Source organism: Mobula hypostoma, chromosome 1, assembly GCF_963921235.1.
Source record: "Mobula hypostoma chromosome 1, sMobHyp1.1, whole genome shotgun sequence".
Taxonomy (NCBI): domain Eukaryota; kingdom Metazoa; phylum Chordata; class Chondrichthyes; order Myliobatiformes; family Myliobatidae; genus Mobula; species Mobula hypostoma.
Window position 1 is genome coordinate 181007236 of NC_086097.1, and position 13365 is coordinate 181020600.

Consider the following 13365-nt stretch of genomic DNA (forward strand, 5'->3'; position numbering starts at 1 on the left):
ACAGACTCGTAGAACATCCTCAGCATCGTCCGGCAGATGTTAAAGGAAACATCCCACAATGAGGATTGAGAGCAAGAAATCTTTGCTAGCAAAGGAGTCCAGTGATTGAAGAGCTGGAAATAAAGTAATCCTTCTGAATCTTTCCCTCCTCTTCCCTTGGGTTCTGTAGATCCTCTTTGATCTGCCACCTTTGCTCACCAACCTCCTGCAGCTTTCATGAGCAATGCTTTGACTAACAGCATTGATGAGTAGGTAAAGAGGTGGTCACTGGCTCTTGAGAGAGACCATTTCCCATACACATCCAGAATCTTCAGATAATTGGGCAATGTGAGTGAGGAGTACCACTAACTGCTCTTTGCAATTCTGATTTCAGCTGCCCTGGTTACACACCGTTTATGCAGGTCTTGGAGCCATTGTCTTTACTCTGGTAAATAAATTTCTATTATATTATGTGTTAGTGTACTTGCAATGATCATGCATGATCCTTGGGATCAGGGATCAAGATCCAGAGGTCCTAGTTTACCTTAGGCACCTTCTTCCTGTTTACACCACTATAGAAATGTTTACTGTTTGTTTTCATATGCACATGCAATTAGTCTCTCAAAATTCATTTTCTCCCTTGTGAGCATTTTAGTCTTCTGCTGCTGAATCCTAAAACCCTCTCAGACCTCTGGTCTTCAACTTGTCCTTGTCACTTTGTATTCCTTTCTTTTTAATACAGCCCCTTCTGTATACTTACCACCATCAGGTGCCAATAAATCTCTTAAACCTGGGCTCTCCAGTTCTTGATTTCCCAATGCTGGTAAAAAGATTGTGTGCATTGACCATATCTACACCCTTCTATAAGAACATAGAACACAAGTTCAGATCTAAACCAGCCCATTCTGGGGTACTTTTTGCAATGCACTGCTCTAAAAACCAATTCCTGATGCAGTCCAAAAATTCTTCTTCTATCCTACCCTTGCCAGTTTAGTTCATCAAATAATTTCCCACATGATAATTGTACCTCCCTTCAAGAGTACCCTTGATATCTTCCCATTTGTACTCCACCCTGCTCAGGCACCTTTATTGATTAACAGTGCCAACCTACCTCCTTCACCCTTTGGCCTGTTCTTTTGGAAAAGTGTATAACCTGGAATATTGAGCATCCACTCCTCCTCACTATGCAACCATGTTTACATCATACTGTTTCTATCTGTTGTTAACTCACTGACCTTGGTGCAAATGCTCTGTTAATTCGAATGAAGAGCATTAAACATTGATATTTACAATTCTGGATTTGCTGTTTTTGCATATTTCTCTTTACAAGATCTGCCCTGCACATCACACTCTGTCAGATTCCCCATTGTTATTTATGCCACTGCTTTTTAAATTTCTTCCTGATTTATTACTCCTCCCTGCTCCTTGTTCATTTAAAAGCCATCTACAACCCTGGTAATGTCATTCGCCAGGACTCTGGTCCCAACCCAGTTCAGGTGAGGCCTACTGACATACACATCTCAGTCAGGGATCCCACAATTCCTATTCTGGCACCTCACAGTGTTCTCAGATATACTTGACAAGGCCCTGGAGATTTGACTATCTTCACACATTTTGAGCCACCTGCTGTAAGGTTGATTTGCCCCAAGACATCCGCAATCTCTATCTCAAGTTTCAAATTTTTCATGTCTTTCTCCATAGTAGAAACAAATGAGAAAAACACTTTAAGGAGCTTGCCCACCTCCTATGGCTCCACACAAATATGTCCACTTTGGAAGTTGAGGAGCCCGGTTCTCTTCTTACTTATTTTTCCAGAGCTATCTCATGACTCCTTTTTGCCCGCTTGGTTTCCTTTTGGAATTCACTCCTAGATCTCCCAACTCCCCCAGGGATCCACTTGATTCCAGCTGCTTGTACTGATCCATGCCTCAATCATACAGGGTTCCCTACTTCTGTCAACATTGCCTTCCATTTTAACAGAAGCATGCATACCTTTTAACTGTCATTATCTCACTTTTAAAAGCCTCCCACATGCTGACTGTCCCTTTGTCCGCAACCTACCAAACCAGCACAGGAGCACAGAGACTGCATCTTCACTGACGTCACTGGGGGAAGAGGGAGGGAACAGCCAGCTCAAGTACAAGTTTTAAAATTTTGTTTAATCTTTTTACATTTTAGACTTCATTTTTTAAAAAATGCTCAAGATATATCAGTAGTTAAATCAGTTTTTAATTTCCTGATCATATTGCTTGTTTCTGAGATCACCGTCTCACTACCAGGGACTAATTTTTGTTTTACTTTTGCATTAATGTCTTATTTTGCCACCATTTTTCTTAAATCTTGTATAACTTGTGTACAATTTGTGTTGTGTCATGTCTGAATCCACATGCTTGTGATTGTGATGCTGCTGCAAACCAGTTTTCATTGTACCTGTGCCTCACTATATATAACACACACTCACACAGATATACATGTGCCAATAGACTTGACTATATCTACTGTAGTACCAACTGTTTCCTGGCTGAGCTTGCTCCCTGCTAGTGGTCGGACTGGTGTGTATGTGGCTGCACCTCACCCTTTTGTCCTTTCTTTGGCAGTTCCTGGCTTACGATACACAGCTTCTGGTAGGGAACAAGCACTACTCCTTGAGTCCCGAGGAGTACATCTTCGCTGCACTCTGTCTCTACGTCGACATTATCTTCATCTTCATCTTCTTCCTGGAATTTGGGAATCGTGAGTGAGCAGCTGCTGGCGTGCCCAATAGCTCATGGCTCCTTCCCACTGTCTCTCTCTATCTGTAAAATTTGAAGCAAACCAGCCTTGGGGACTCAATCCTCCACTTAACTGCTTCTGTGGGCTCCTATCTCCTGGTCAGTTCAAAGTGGTGTTGGAGTGATGTCCCCCTTCTCTGTTCCAACACTGCACCATGCAGGGTCAGGGAGGGTATGGAAATAATATGTTCAGTTTTCAGTTTTCCCTGCCCTGACACTAGCACAGAACCAAGATCCCAAGGTCAACTTTTGCTTCCCCATCTCCATCCACGCTGTATTGTCCCAGACTGCACAGGGAAAGTGAAGTCTGTGTCCATCAACAGATAAGACCCTTGTTTACATTCATCCTTTTAAAAACTGCTCAAGTAAACTTACGTATTATATTAGCTTAGTTTTTATTGTGTTTATCAGTCTAGTGAGTTGTGGTCTCTGGTACTGAATGAGCACTGCAACATCTCTTCCAGAGCATTGTTCTGTTCACACCCACCTGAATTTATTTCAGATAAAAAGAGACATTGTGTCTTGGTGTAATATTAACAGTTATTTTCTGTAATCTTTGTACATTTTGATTAAAATTGTTACAGCTTTTCAGTTGATGTCCAATCTTTTTTTCAGTCATGGAATCTTAAAGCAGGATCCAAGTCTTTGAACTGACCCTACTTTTTCACACAATTAAGTTTCACCACTATTCATTTTGAAAGCTTCTTGTGAACTTGCTTTTTGCTAAATGTCATAAATTGATCATTTCAACCTCTGGTTACTAATCCTCCCATGATCAGTAAATTTCCCATTTCCCTAATTCTCTTACTGTTCTTTGCTCCTCAGGGAACCATCTCATGTTTCCAGTTTCTCAATGGAACCATCAGAGTTCCCACAATCCTGATCGATAAGTTACAGAACCTGGGCCTCTGTACCTCCCTCTGCAATTGGATCCTCAACTTCCTAACTGGAAGACCATAATTTGTGTGGATTGGTGATAATATCTCCACCTTGCTGATTATCATCACTGGTGTACCTCAGGGGTGTGTGCTTAGCCCACTGCTCTATTCTCTTTATACCCATGACTGTGTGGCCAGGCATAGGTCAAATACCATCTATAAATTTGCTGATGATACAACCATTGTTGGTAGAATCTCAGGTGGTGATGAGAGGGTGTACAGGAGTGAGATATGCCAACTAGTGGAGTGGTGTTGCAGCAACAACCTGGCACTCAACGTCAGTAAGATGAAAGAGCTGATTGTGGCCTTCAGGAAGGGCAAGACAAAGGAACACATACCAATCCTCATAGAGGGATCAGAAGTGGAGAGAGTGAGCAGTTTTAAGTTCCTGGGTGTTAAGATCTCTGAGGATTTAACCTGGTCTCAACATTTCGATGCAGCTATAAAGAAGGCAAGACAGTGACTATATTTCATTAGCAGTTTGAGATTTGGTATGTCAACAAAAACACTCACCCAAGACTTCGACAGATGTACCGTGGAGAGCATTCTAACAGGTTACATCACTGTCTGGTATGAGGGAATCACAGGACTGAGAGAAGCTGCAGAGGGTCATAAATTTAGCTGACTCCATCTTGAGTACTAGCCTACAAAGTACCCAGGACATCTTCAAGGAGCAGTGTCTCAGAAAAGTAGCGTCCATTATTAAGGACCCTCATCACCCAGGGCATGCCCTTTTCTCACTGTTACCATCAGGTAGGAGGTACAGCAAACTGAAGGCATGCACTTGGCGATTCAGAAACAGCTTTTTCCCCTCCGCCATCTGATTCCTAAATAGACATTGAACCCATGAACACTACCTCACTTTTTCAATATATGTTTCTGTTTTGCACAATTTTTAATCTATTCAATATACATATACTGTTATTTATTTTTCTTCTATATTATGTTTTGCATTGAACTGCTGCTGCTAAGTTAACAAATTTCGTGACACATGCTGGTGATAATAAACGTGATTCTGAGTAGAGAACCTAGAACCAGCCCCAGGTTCCATTCCTGAGCATTGTTGATGACCTGAGCTATTTGTAAGTCATAAATGAACATCACTGTGTGGGACAGTCACAAAACTACTGTAACAGGACAGCCAGCAGGCACAGGAAGAGTGTCTGCCAGCAGGCCTCAATGAGAAGTGAGAACGTTCAGTGCTCCCAGCTCAACTCAGCTTCCTAACTACTAACCATTGCAGTTCATTTGTAGGATACGTGTCTATAACTTGGGTGTTTGTAAACTAGAGGGCCTGTATGTGGTTTTTTGTAATTTATTTACTTCCCTAAGAAGTAACATTCACTGAACAAAAAAAAGAGTAACCAGCTAAAACAAATCACAGTGACAGATTTAACACAGAGAACCCAGACCTGTTAACTTATCCAATGACCATTATGTCTTAGGTCCAATATTATCTATGTTAAATCTGTTTTGTAGCCCTGAAGCTCAACATCTTCCTTATAATACAGTAAAACTGGAACATTCTCATGACTTCAACCAAAAGACTGCTACTGTTAGAAATCTGAAATAAAAGCAGAAAATGCTGGAATAAAATGTGCAATCCAGTCACTGCACTATACTGTTTGTGATAGCACTGGAGAGGATGCAGGGGATTCACCAGGATGTTTCCTGGAGTGGAGGAGAATACAAGGGATGATCAAAGTATATAAAATTATGAAGGGTATAGAAAGAGGAGATTGCAGAAGCTGTTCCCTTTTTCAGAGGCAGATAAAACTGGAGGATATAGGGTAAGAGAAAAGTAATTTAGAGGAGATCTGAGGGGAACATGTTTTATTCGGAGATTGGTATCTGGAATACACAGCTGAAGAGAGTGGTGACAACAAGATCACTGACTGTGCTTGAGAATTTATAGATGAGCATTGAAGTCACCTAGTATTAGAAGGCTCCTGGCAGATGGGATTAATGCAGAAGGTTGACATGAATGGGGGAGGGAGTCTGAATGGCCTGTTTCTACCTGTCAGATCCCTTCCCTTGTTCTAAAATCAAATCATGCTTCTCCAGTCACAAACAAGAGAAAATCTGCAGATGCTGGAAATCCAAGCAACACACACAAAATGCTGGAGAAACTCAGCAGGCCAGGCACGTCTATGGCAAAGAGTAACCAGTCCACATTTCAGGCTGAGACCCTTCATCAGGGCTGGAGAAAAAAGATGAGGTCAGAGTAAGAAGGTGGGGGGAGGTGAGGAAGAAATACAAGGCAGTAGGTGATAGGTGAAACTGGGAGAGGGGGAGTTGATTGGTGAAAGAGATCAAGGGCTGGAGAAAGGGGAATCTGATAGGAGAGGATAGAAGGCCATGGAAGAAAGGGAATTGGGAGGTGCTCCAGAGGGAGCTCATGAGCAGGTAAGGGGAGAGAGAGAAATGGGAATGGGGAAGGCTGAAGGGGGTGGGGGGGGGCACTACCAGAAGGTCAAGAAATTGATGCTTATGCCACCAGATTGTAGGCCACCCAGATGGAAGATAAGGTGTTGCTCCTCCAACCTGAGTGTGGCCTCATCATGGCAGTAGAGGAGACCATGTGATCCACAATTACTCCTTCACTGCATCTTTCACCCCTCCTCAGTTCTCCGATCACCTCAGACTCCCCTCTCACTGCTACCACACTCTTCTTTATACTGACAACCTCACTCAGTTCTGATGCAGTTTCAACCCGAAATCTCAATTCCATACTCCGCCCTCCCCGATGCTGCTCGACCCACTGAGTTCCTCCAGCAGACTGTTGCTCCTTCACATCCTGCTTTAATTTTGTGCAGGACCCTTCTGTAGGTCTGCCCTTTCCTGAGTGACACAAAACATAAAGTTTTCCATGTTGCTTGTTGATGATGTACATTTGTCTCACCTGCACTAACTCAACCAGACCTGAAAGCTGTGGAATTTCAGTTTTCTCCTTTAATGGAAACTTTCCCTCTGCACCTCTCAGCTCAGCCCCATCGCTTGCATTTCTCTGGGACATCATAAAATACACGTCCAATGCCTTGGATTGAACGTGGAAACGATTAATCAGAATCCTTTGATCCATTTCAGGAGGAATCTCCAGACATTTCAGACAATAGACAGAGAGACCAGGGATCTCCCACTATTTTAATCCACACTAAGAGCTGGGATGATGAGGAAACTCAGGGCGATGAGCAGTAGCTATAGACAAAAGTGGACACTCAATGTTTCGGGCTGAAACCTTCCATCTAGATTTCCAGTGAAAGAAATTAACCTGAAAGATAAACTGTCCATTTCCTTCCACAGATGCTGCTTAATCCTGCTGAGTTCCTGCAGCATCTTGTCTGTTACTCCAGATTCCAGCATCTGCAGTCTTCTGTGTCTCTGCTGGGCACCCTGTGCCTGGGTCCTCAGCTCAGGAAATGCTCCTGAATTTATCTTTATTTGATCCAATGGATTGTTTACCAATCTCTTTACATAGAAACATAGAAAACCTACAGTCCAGTACAGGCCCTTTGGCCCACAAAGCTGTGCCAAACATGCCCTTACCTGAGAAATTACCTAGGGTTACCCACAGCCCTCTATTTTTCTGAGCTCCATATACCTGTCCAGGAGTCTCTTAAAAGACCCTATCGTATCCGCCTTCACCACCGTCGCCAGCAGCCCATTCCATGCACTCGCCACTCTCTGTGTAAAAAAACTTACCCGATGTCTTCTCTGTACCTATTTCCAAGCACCTTAAAACTGTACCCTCTCGTGCTAGCCATTTCAGCCCTGGGAAAAAGCCTCTGACTATCCACACGATCAATACCTCTCATCATCTTATACACCTCTAGCAGGTCACCTCTCATCCTCCGTCACTCCAAGCAAAAAAGGCCAAGTTCACTCAACCTATTCTCATAAGGCATGCTCCCCAATCCAGGCAACATACTTGTAAATATCCTCTGCACCCTTTCTATGGTTTCCACATCCTTCCTATAGTGAGGCGACAAGAACTGAGCACTGTACTCCAAGTGGGGTCTGACCAGGGTCCTATTTAGCTGCAACATTACCTCTCGGCTCCTAAACTCAATCCCATGATTGATGAAGGCCAATGCACTGTATGCTTTCTTAAGCACAGAGTCAACTTGTGCAGCAGCCTTGAGTGTCCTATGGACTCAGACCCCAAGTTCCCTCTAATCCTCCACACTGCCAAGAGTCTTAGAATACTATATTCTCTCATCATATTTGATTGACCAAAATGAACCACCTCACACTTATCTGGGTTGAACTCCATCTGCCACTTCTCCGCCCATTTTTGCATCCTATCAATGTCCCGCTGTAACCTCTGACAGCCCTACACACTATCCACAACACCTCCAACCTTTGTATTATCAACAATCAGGAGTTACAGGTAAATGTGAAATAGAAAGTATTTCAACCAGTCACTGCATGGGTTTGATGGAATCTCCTGTATTGCCCACCTGGTTTAATAATGAAATTTTCAAACCATTCCACTTTTATTAATTGTTTTGCACTCAAGGAGGTATAAAGTCTGGCACTCCAGTAAATTATGCCATAATGATTTTCTGCCATGGTTTACAAGTTGCTTGCAGATTGATATTTATCAGCTACAGTATGTTGCACAGACAAGTGCTTACTTTCTTTGCTACCAAAACACAAGAGGAACTGGAACAATTCAATAATCTAAGTGTTGAAACAAGTGCATTAACTGGAATTTCCAACAATACTGCTGAACCAGAATAAGTGAGACCTTGTTCAGTAGCAAGGTCAAGCTGTAAGGTTTGGGTGGATGCTGATATGATGACTCTTGGAATTTGAGCTCCACAGAATCTTCACTCAGTGACAGTGGCATCCAGCAAAAAATAAAGGGTCCCTAAAACACACACACACACACACACACAAAAGCACATTAACAGAGACACACGGGAGCATATATTACACACTACACACACATCAATAGCAAACAGTGACATCATGTACAAGTGTGTGCACAAACACATGCACCCGCCAACAACAAAATTATAAACAGTTTTTGAAAGTTTCACATTTCTTTGAAAAAAAGTGCTTTCACTAATGAAAAGCTCCAAAGTCATTCTCCACAACACATTATCACAGGCTGAGTGCCATGAGTTCACACTAATACAGTAAACAAAATATTCTGAAATCACACAAATATTCTAATCCATGATAACATACAGACCCCCAGGAACACTGACAACACACACCCCACTCAAAGAGACCACACAGCACTAACCTGGATGCTCTGTAACTGACAAGTAATGACATAGATGAGGGAGAGCAGAAATTATAGAGAAGGGCATGTTTAACATACATTAACAAAAAGTGACAAAATTACACACATAATGAATATAATACATAACTACTTGAGACATTTATGAATACTAGATACATGGCAACACATGATATACAGGCATATATACAGAGGCAACACACCTGTGCATGAAGTCACACTTGCTGATGCACAACACACTTGTGAATAAGGATACACGTGCACAAACAAGATAGCCGACTGTACAAATGTCAGATGAATTCTTTACAGACAAAAAGTGCTTTTCTTCACGATGCTCTGTATGGAATGCTAAAATAAAAATCCTTCCAGACAAACACACCAATGCTTCAAGTGAGATTCTCATTCTTAAGAACCTGCCCACAATGAGATCACCTCAAGGGTCCACCACTTTGGTCGTGACTGTGACAAGAAGCACAGAGAGGAGAGAGGCAGCTCGAGTTTCAGTTGATCCTTCAGGCCTAGTGACACGGGGTGGGTACGTGACTGGAAAAGTGCCAAAGGGCAGGTGTTCCTTTAGGGAGGGCAGAAGTCCGCAAAGTAGGGATGTTGTAAGGCTTCCTCGGCTGAAATTCTCTGCACCGGGTTACACTTCAACAGGTTCTGCAGACACAAGGCACAAGGATATAAAGTCAACCACAGAAATGGGGGCACTTTCTTCAGCAGTCAAAAACTGGACAACATCCAAAAGTGTCTGATGGTGTGACCCTTCCTCAGTAATGCCCCTCCCACAGCGTGACACTCCCTCGTTACTGCCCCCTTTTCTTTTGTAAACTGTACAAAACTTTGTTCAAATACAAAAGACCTACAAAGGATAGGGGTTACAATACAATTGTTAAATTCAAATTAAAATACAATTATTAGCATCTATAATACACCCAATTCCCTGGAGGACCCACTGTTCCCAGAAATCCACCACTGAACCCATGATGATCACATGTTCCCTTTCTAAGGACACCCCGGCACAGATGAACACTGGAAGAGGGGCAGGCAGCCAGCTCGGGCAGAACCCTCGACAGCTCGCTGCATGTACCCCTGAAAGGCCAGTTTGGCCAGGTGCAAGAGCAAGCCTACCAGGACATCCTATGAGGGACCCTCCCCCCTCCTTACTGGGTGCCTATAAACCATGGAGAATGAGACAGAAATGCAGCCGAAACTTGAGGAGCAGCCCTTTCATAGATTCAAACAGGAGATGTAGCCTCTGACATTCTATATGTACATGGTACACTGACTCCTCCCGTCCACAGAAAAGGCAAGTCGATGGGATAAGAGTGTATCTGCTTAGGAATCTATTACATGGTACTGCTCCGTACATGGTACATCCTCCACCCTAGTTCCCCAATGTACAGGGGAAAGACCCTTGCATTGAGGCTTCCATTGGGGGCCTCTCTCACTGCCTGATGGTAAGAAAGACCACCACGGCATGTTCAGAAGGCAGATTAGAGCAATAAAGTGAAAAGTGTGTAAGGACAGCCCGTACAGGAACTGTCTTAGCACGCTGTGGAACGGCACAGCAGGACCCCTGCGAGGCGTCTCACCACCAGCTCCCAAAGGAGATCTCGGGATTTAGGTCCCACAAGCACCTCCAGCAGAGCGGGGGTTGCCATGGCCACAGCCATTCCACACCCATGGTGGTGGGATAGGAAACAACCCCCCCCTCCCGGCCACCCGACAGCACGAGTGCTGCTCCTTGTGACACAGCATCTGACCAGAGCACACTATGCCAGACCCACAACAGCTCCTGGAAAAACCCCAGCAGCTCCCACATAGCGGCACGGCCAAAGCACACACTGGGATCACATGCCATCCTGAAGGCAATGCCCTTGGCAACAAAAATATGTCACCAGTACATGCTTCCTTGGAGGGTGCTCAGTATACATGTATTTCTGTAATCTTGAGGCAGAGAGTTGCCAGCTGGGTATATACGCACACCAGTGACTGACCATTCTCTGCAATTGGAAGACTCAAGGCAGCAACAGAGACCCAGTGTCTGTCTTCACAGTGGAGGACAGGTCTAAAGGTTGATTTATACTTGTGCGTCAACTCGACACCGTAAGCACGGTGTCGCTGCAAACCCTAGGTGGATCCCTACGCCGTAACCTGACGCTCACCTCTCCCAAAATGTAACTATGCATCGCAGCAACACAGACTGCAACAACTGAGATTGGTCCGCTTGGTAGCATCGCATTTCCTCCAATGCTGCAATAGCTTCCCATTGGCTGACTGAAGGGCAGGGAAGGAACTCTGGCTGCAATGCTTTCCATAAAGCTTTACAGACCTCCAAAATTATGGAGGACACATTTCACTTTTACCAAAAATGACGCTCGCTTTAAATTTGTTTACCCTGAGAAAGACTACCATGACCATGAAGCCTTGCGCGGGCAGGTGTGTGCGCATGCATGACATGCCCGAATTGCAGAGCGACGCAGACACACCAACGCACAAATATAAATGCTCACAACGCGTGTAGGCCACTTGCGTAGGTTACGGTGTCGAGTTGATGCACAAGTATAAATCAGCCTTAGTGTGCCAAAGAAGGATGTTATGGACGAAATGGGAGGTGAGGACCTTGATAAAATCGCTGTCACTAAAGAGATAGTGATGAGCAAACTAGAGGGCTTGAAGGTAGATAAGTCCCCTGGTCCCGATGGGATGCATCCCAGGGTGCTGAGGGAATTGGCAGAGGTTATAGTAGTCACGTTGGTATTCACTTATCAAAACTCTCTAGACTCTGGGCAGGTCCCGTCGGACTGGAAGACAGCAAATGTCACGCCACTTTTTAAAAAAGGACGTAGCCAAAAGACAGGCAACTATAGGCCAGTTAGCTTAACATCTGTAATCGGGGAAAATGCTTGAAGATATCATTAGGGAAGAAATAGCGAAACATTTAGAAAGGAGTGGTTCCATTAGACAGACTCAGCATGGATTCAGAAAGGGCAGGTCCTGTTTGACAAACTTACTGGAGTTGTTTGAGGACATAATCAGTGCAGTGGATAGAGGGGAACAGGTGGATGTTGTATACTTGGATTTCCAGAAGGCGTTTGATAAGGTGCCGGACAAGAGACTTATAAATAAGATACGGATGCATGGAGTTGAAGTAAGTGTATTGGCATGGATAGTGGATTGGTTAACCAATAGAAGGCAGAGAGTTGGTATAAATGGGTGTTTCTCCAGTTGGCAGTCAGTGGTGAGTGGGATGCCACAAGGGTCGGTACTAGGCCCGCAGCTGTTTACCATTTACACTGATGATTTGAAAGAGGGGACTGAGTGAAGTGTAGCAAAATTTGCTGATGAAACTGAACTGAGGCTATGTCCACACTACGCCAGATAATTCTGAAAATGAAGCCTTTTCTCTTCATTTTGACCCTCCGTCCACATTGAAATGGCGGTTTCATCGCCCGAAAACGGAGTTTTTCTAAAACACTCTCCAGAGTGTGTAAATTTGAAAACAATTGTTGCGCATTGTAGTGTGGATGGGGTAAATGGAGATATTTAAAAACCACATGACAACACGACGACAACAATGCTTTTTCTGCTTCTGCTTGGTACTGCGCTAGCACTGCCGGACGGCTGTTATAACGCGCAGTCAGTGTGAACAGCGTGAGAGTTAAATTGTAAAGTGAGCTTTTTTTGACTAGACCCCCTAAGTTGATTTGATTGAGTCTATCTTCAAAAATATTAATGTCAGAAATACTGCCCAGGTCTGGCGGCAGAAGATTCCACTCTCTTGTTGATCTTGGATAGAGGATGGCTTCATGTGTGTGTTGTTTACTTTATTGTCTACGTTAATAGCTTGTTTGGAGTTAAACATCTCCACGTTCCCCACTGCTTTGCTGACTTTGTAGTTGTTTGTAACTCGCAGAAACAGCTCGACTTCATTGTCCGTCTAAACGAAGAAGTCCGGTCTGCTTCTTCCAGCGGAGGTTTTCTCTGTATTCCTCGAAGACATTGTTGAAAACTTTCTTTCACTTTTGTTGGTACTCTAGTTTTTGACCAATGGAAATAGCACAATGCCGCCACAGAAACCTAAATATCATACCATTTCATAGAATCATAGAAAATAGGTGCAGGAGTAGGCCATTCGGCCCTTCGAGCCTGCACCGCCATTTATTATGATCATGGCTGATCATCCAACTCAGAACACCGCCCCAGCCTTCCCTCCATACCCCCTGACCCCCATAGCCACAAGGGCCATATCTAACTCCTTCTTAAATATAGCCAATGAACTGGCCTCAACAGTTTCCTGTGGCAGAGAATTCCACAGATTCACCACTCTCTGTGTGAAGAAGTTTTTCCTAATCTCGGTCCTAAAAGGCTTCCCCTCTATCCTCAAACTGGGACCCCTCGTCCTGGACTTCCCCAACATCGG

The 13365-nt window shown here is 44.0% G+C and overlaps 2 protein-coding genes across 2 annotated transcripts in view; one reads left to right on the forward strand and one right to left on the reverse strand.

The window, feature by feature from the left end:
• LOC134347911 (protein lifeguard 2-like) overlaps nucleotides 1-8957 on the forward strand; it is a 50854-nt gene extending 41897 nt beyond the window's left edge. The window contains exons 11-12 of the mRNA XM_063050562.1: nucleotides 374-427; nucleotides 2577-8957. Of these exons, the coding sequence (XP_062906632.1) occupies nucleotides 374-427; nucleotides 2577-2720 (198 nt within the window). The 3' untranslated portion in view covers nucleotides 2721-8957. The remainder of the gene's footprint in view (nucleotides 1-373; nucleotides 428-2576) is intronic.
• cdk5 (cyclin dependent kinase 5) overlaps nucleotides 8159-13365 on the reverse strand; it is a 75831-nt gene continuing 70624 nt past the window's right edge. Inside the window, exon 12 of the mRNA XM_063061028.1 lies at nucleotides 8159-9599. Coding sequence (XP_062917098.1) covers nucleotides 9513-9599 — 87 coding nt within the window. The 3' untranslated portion in view covers nucleotides 8159-9512. The remainder of the gene's footprint in view (nucleotides 9600-13365) is intronic.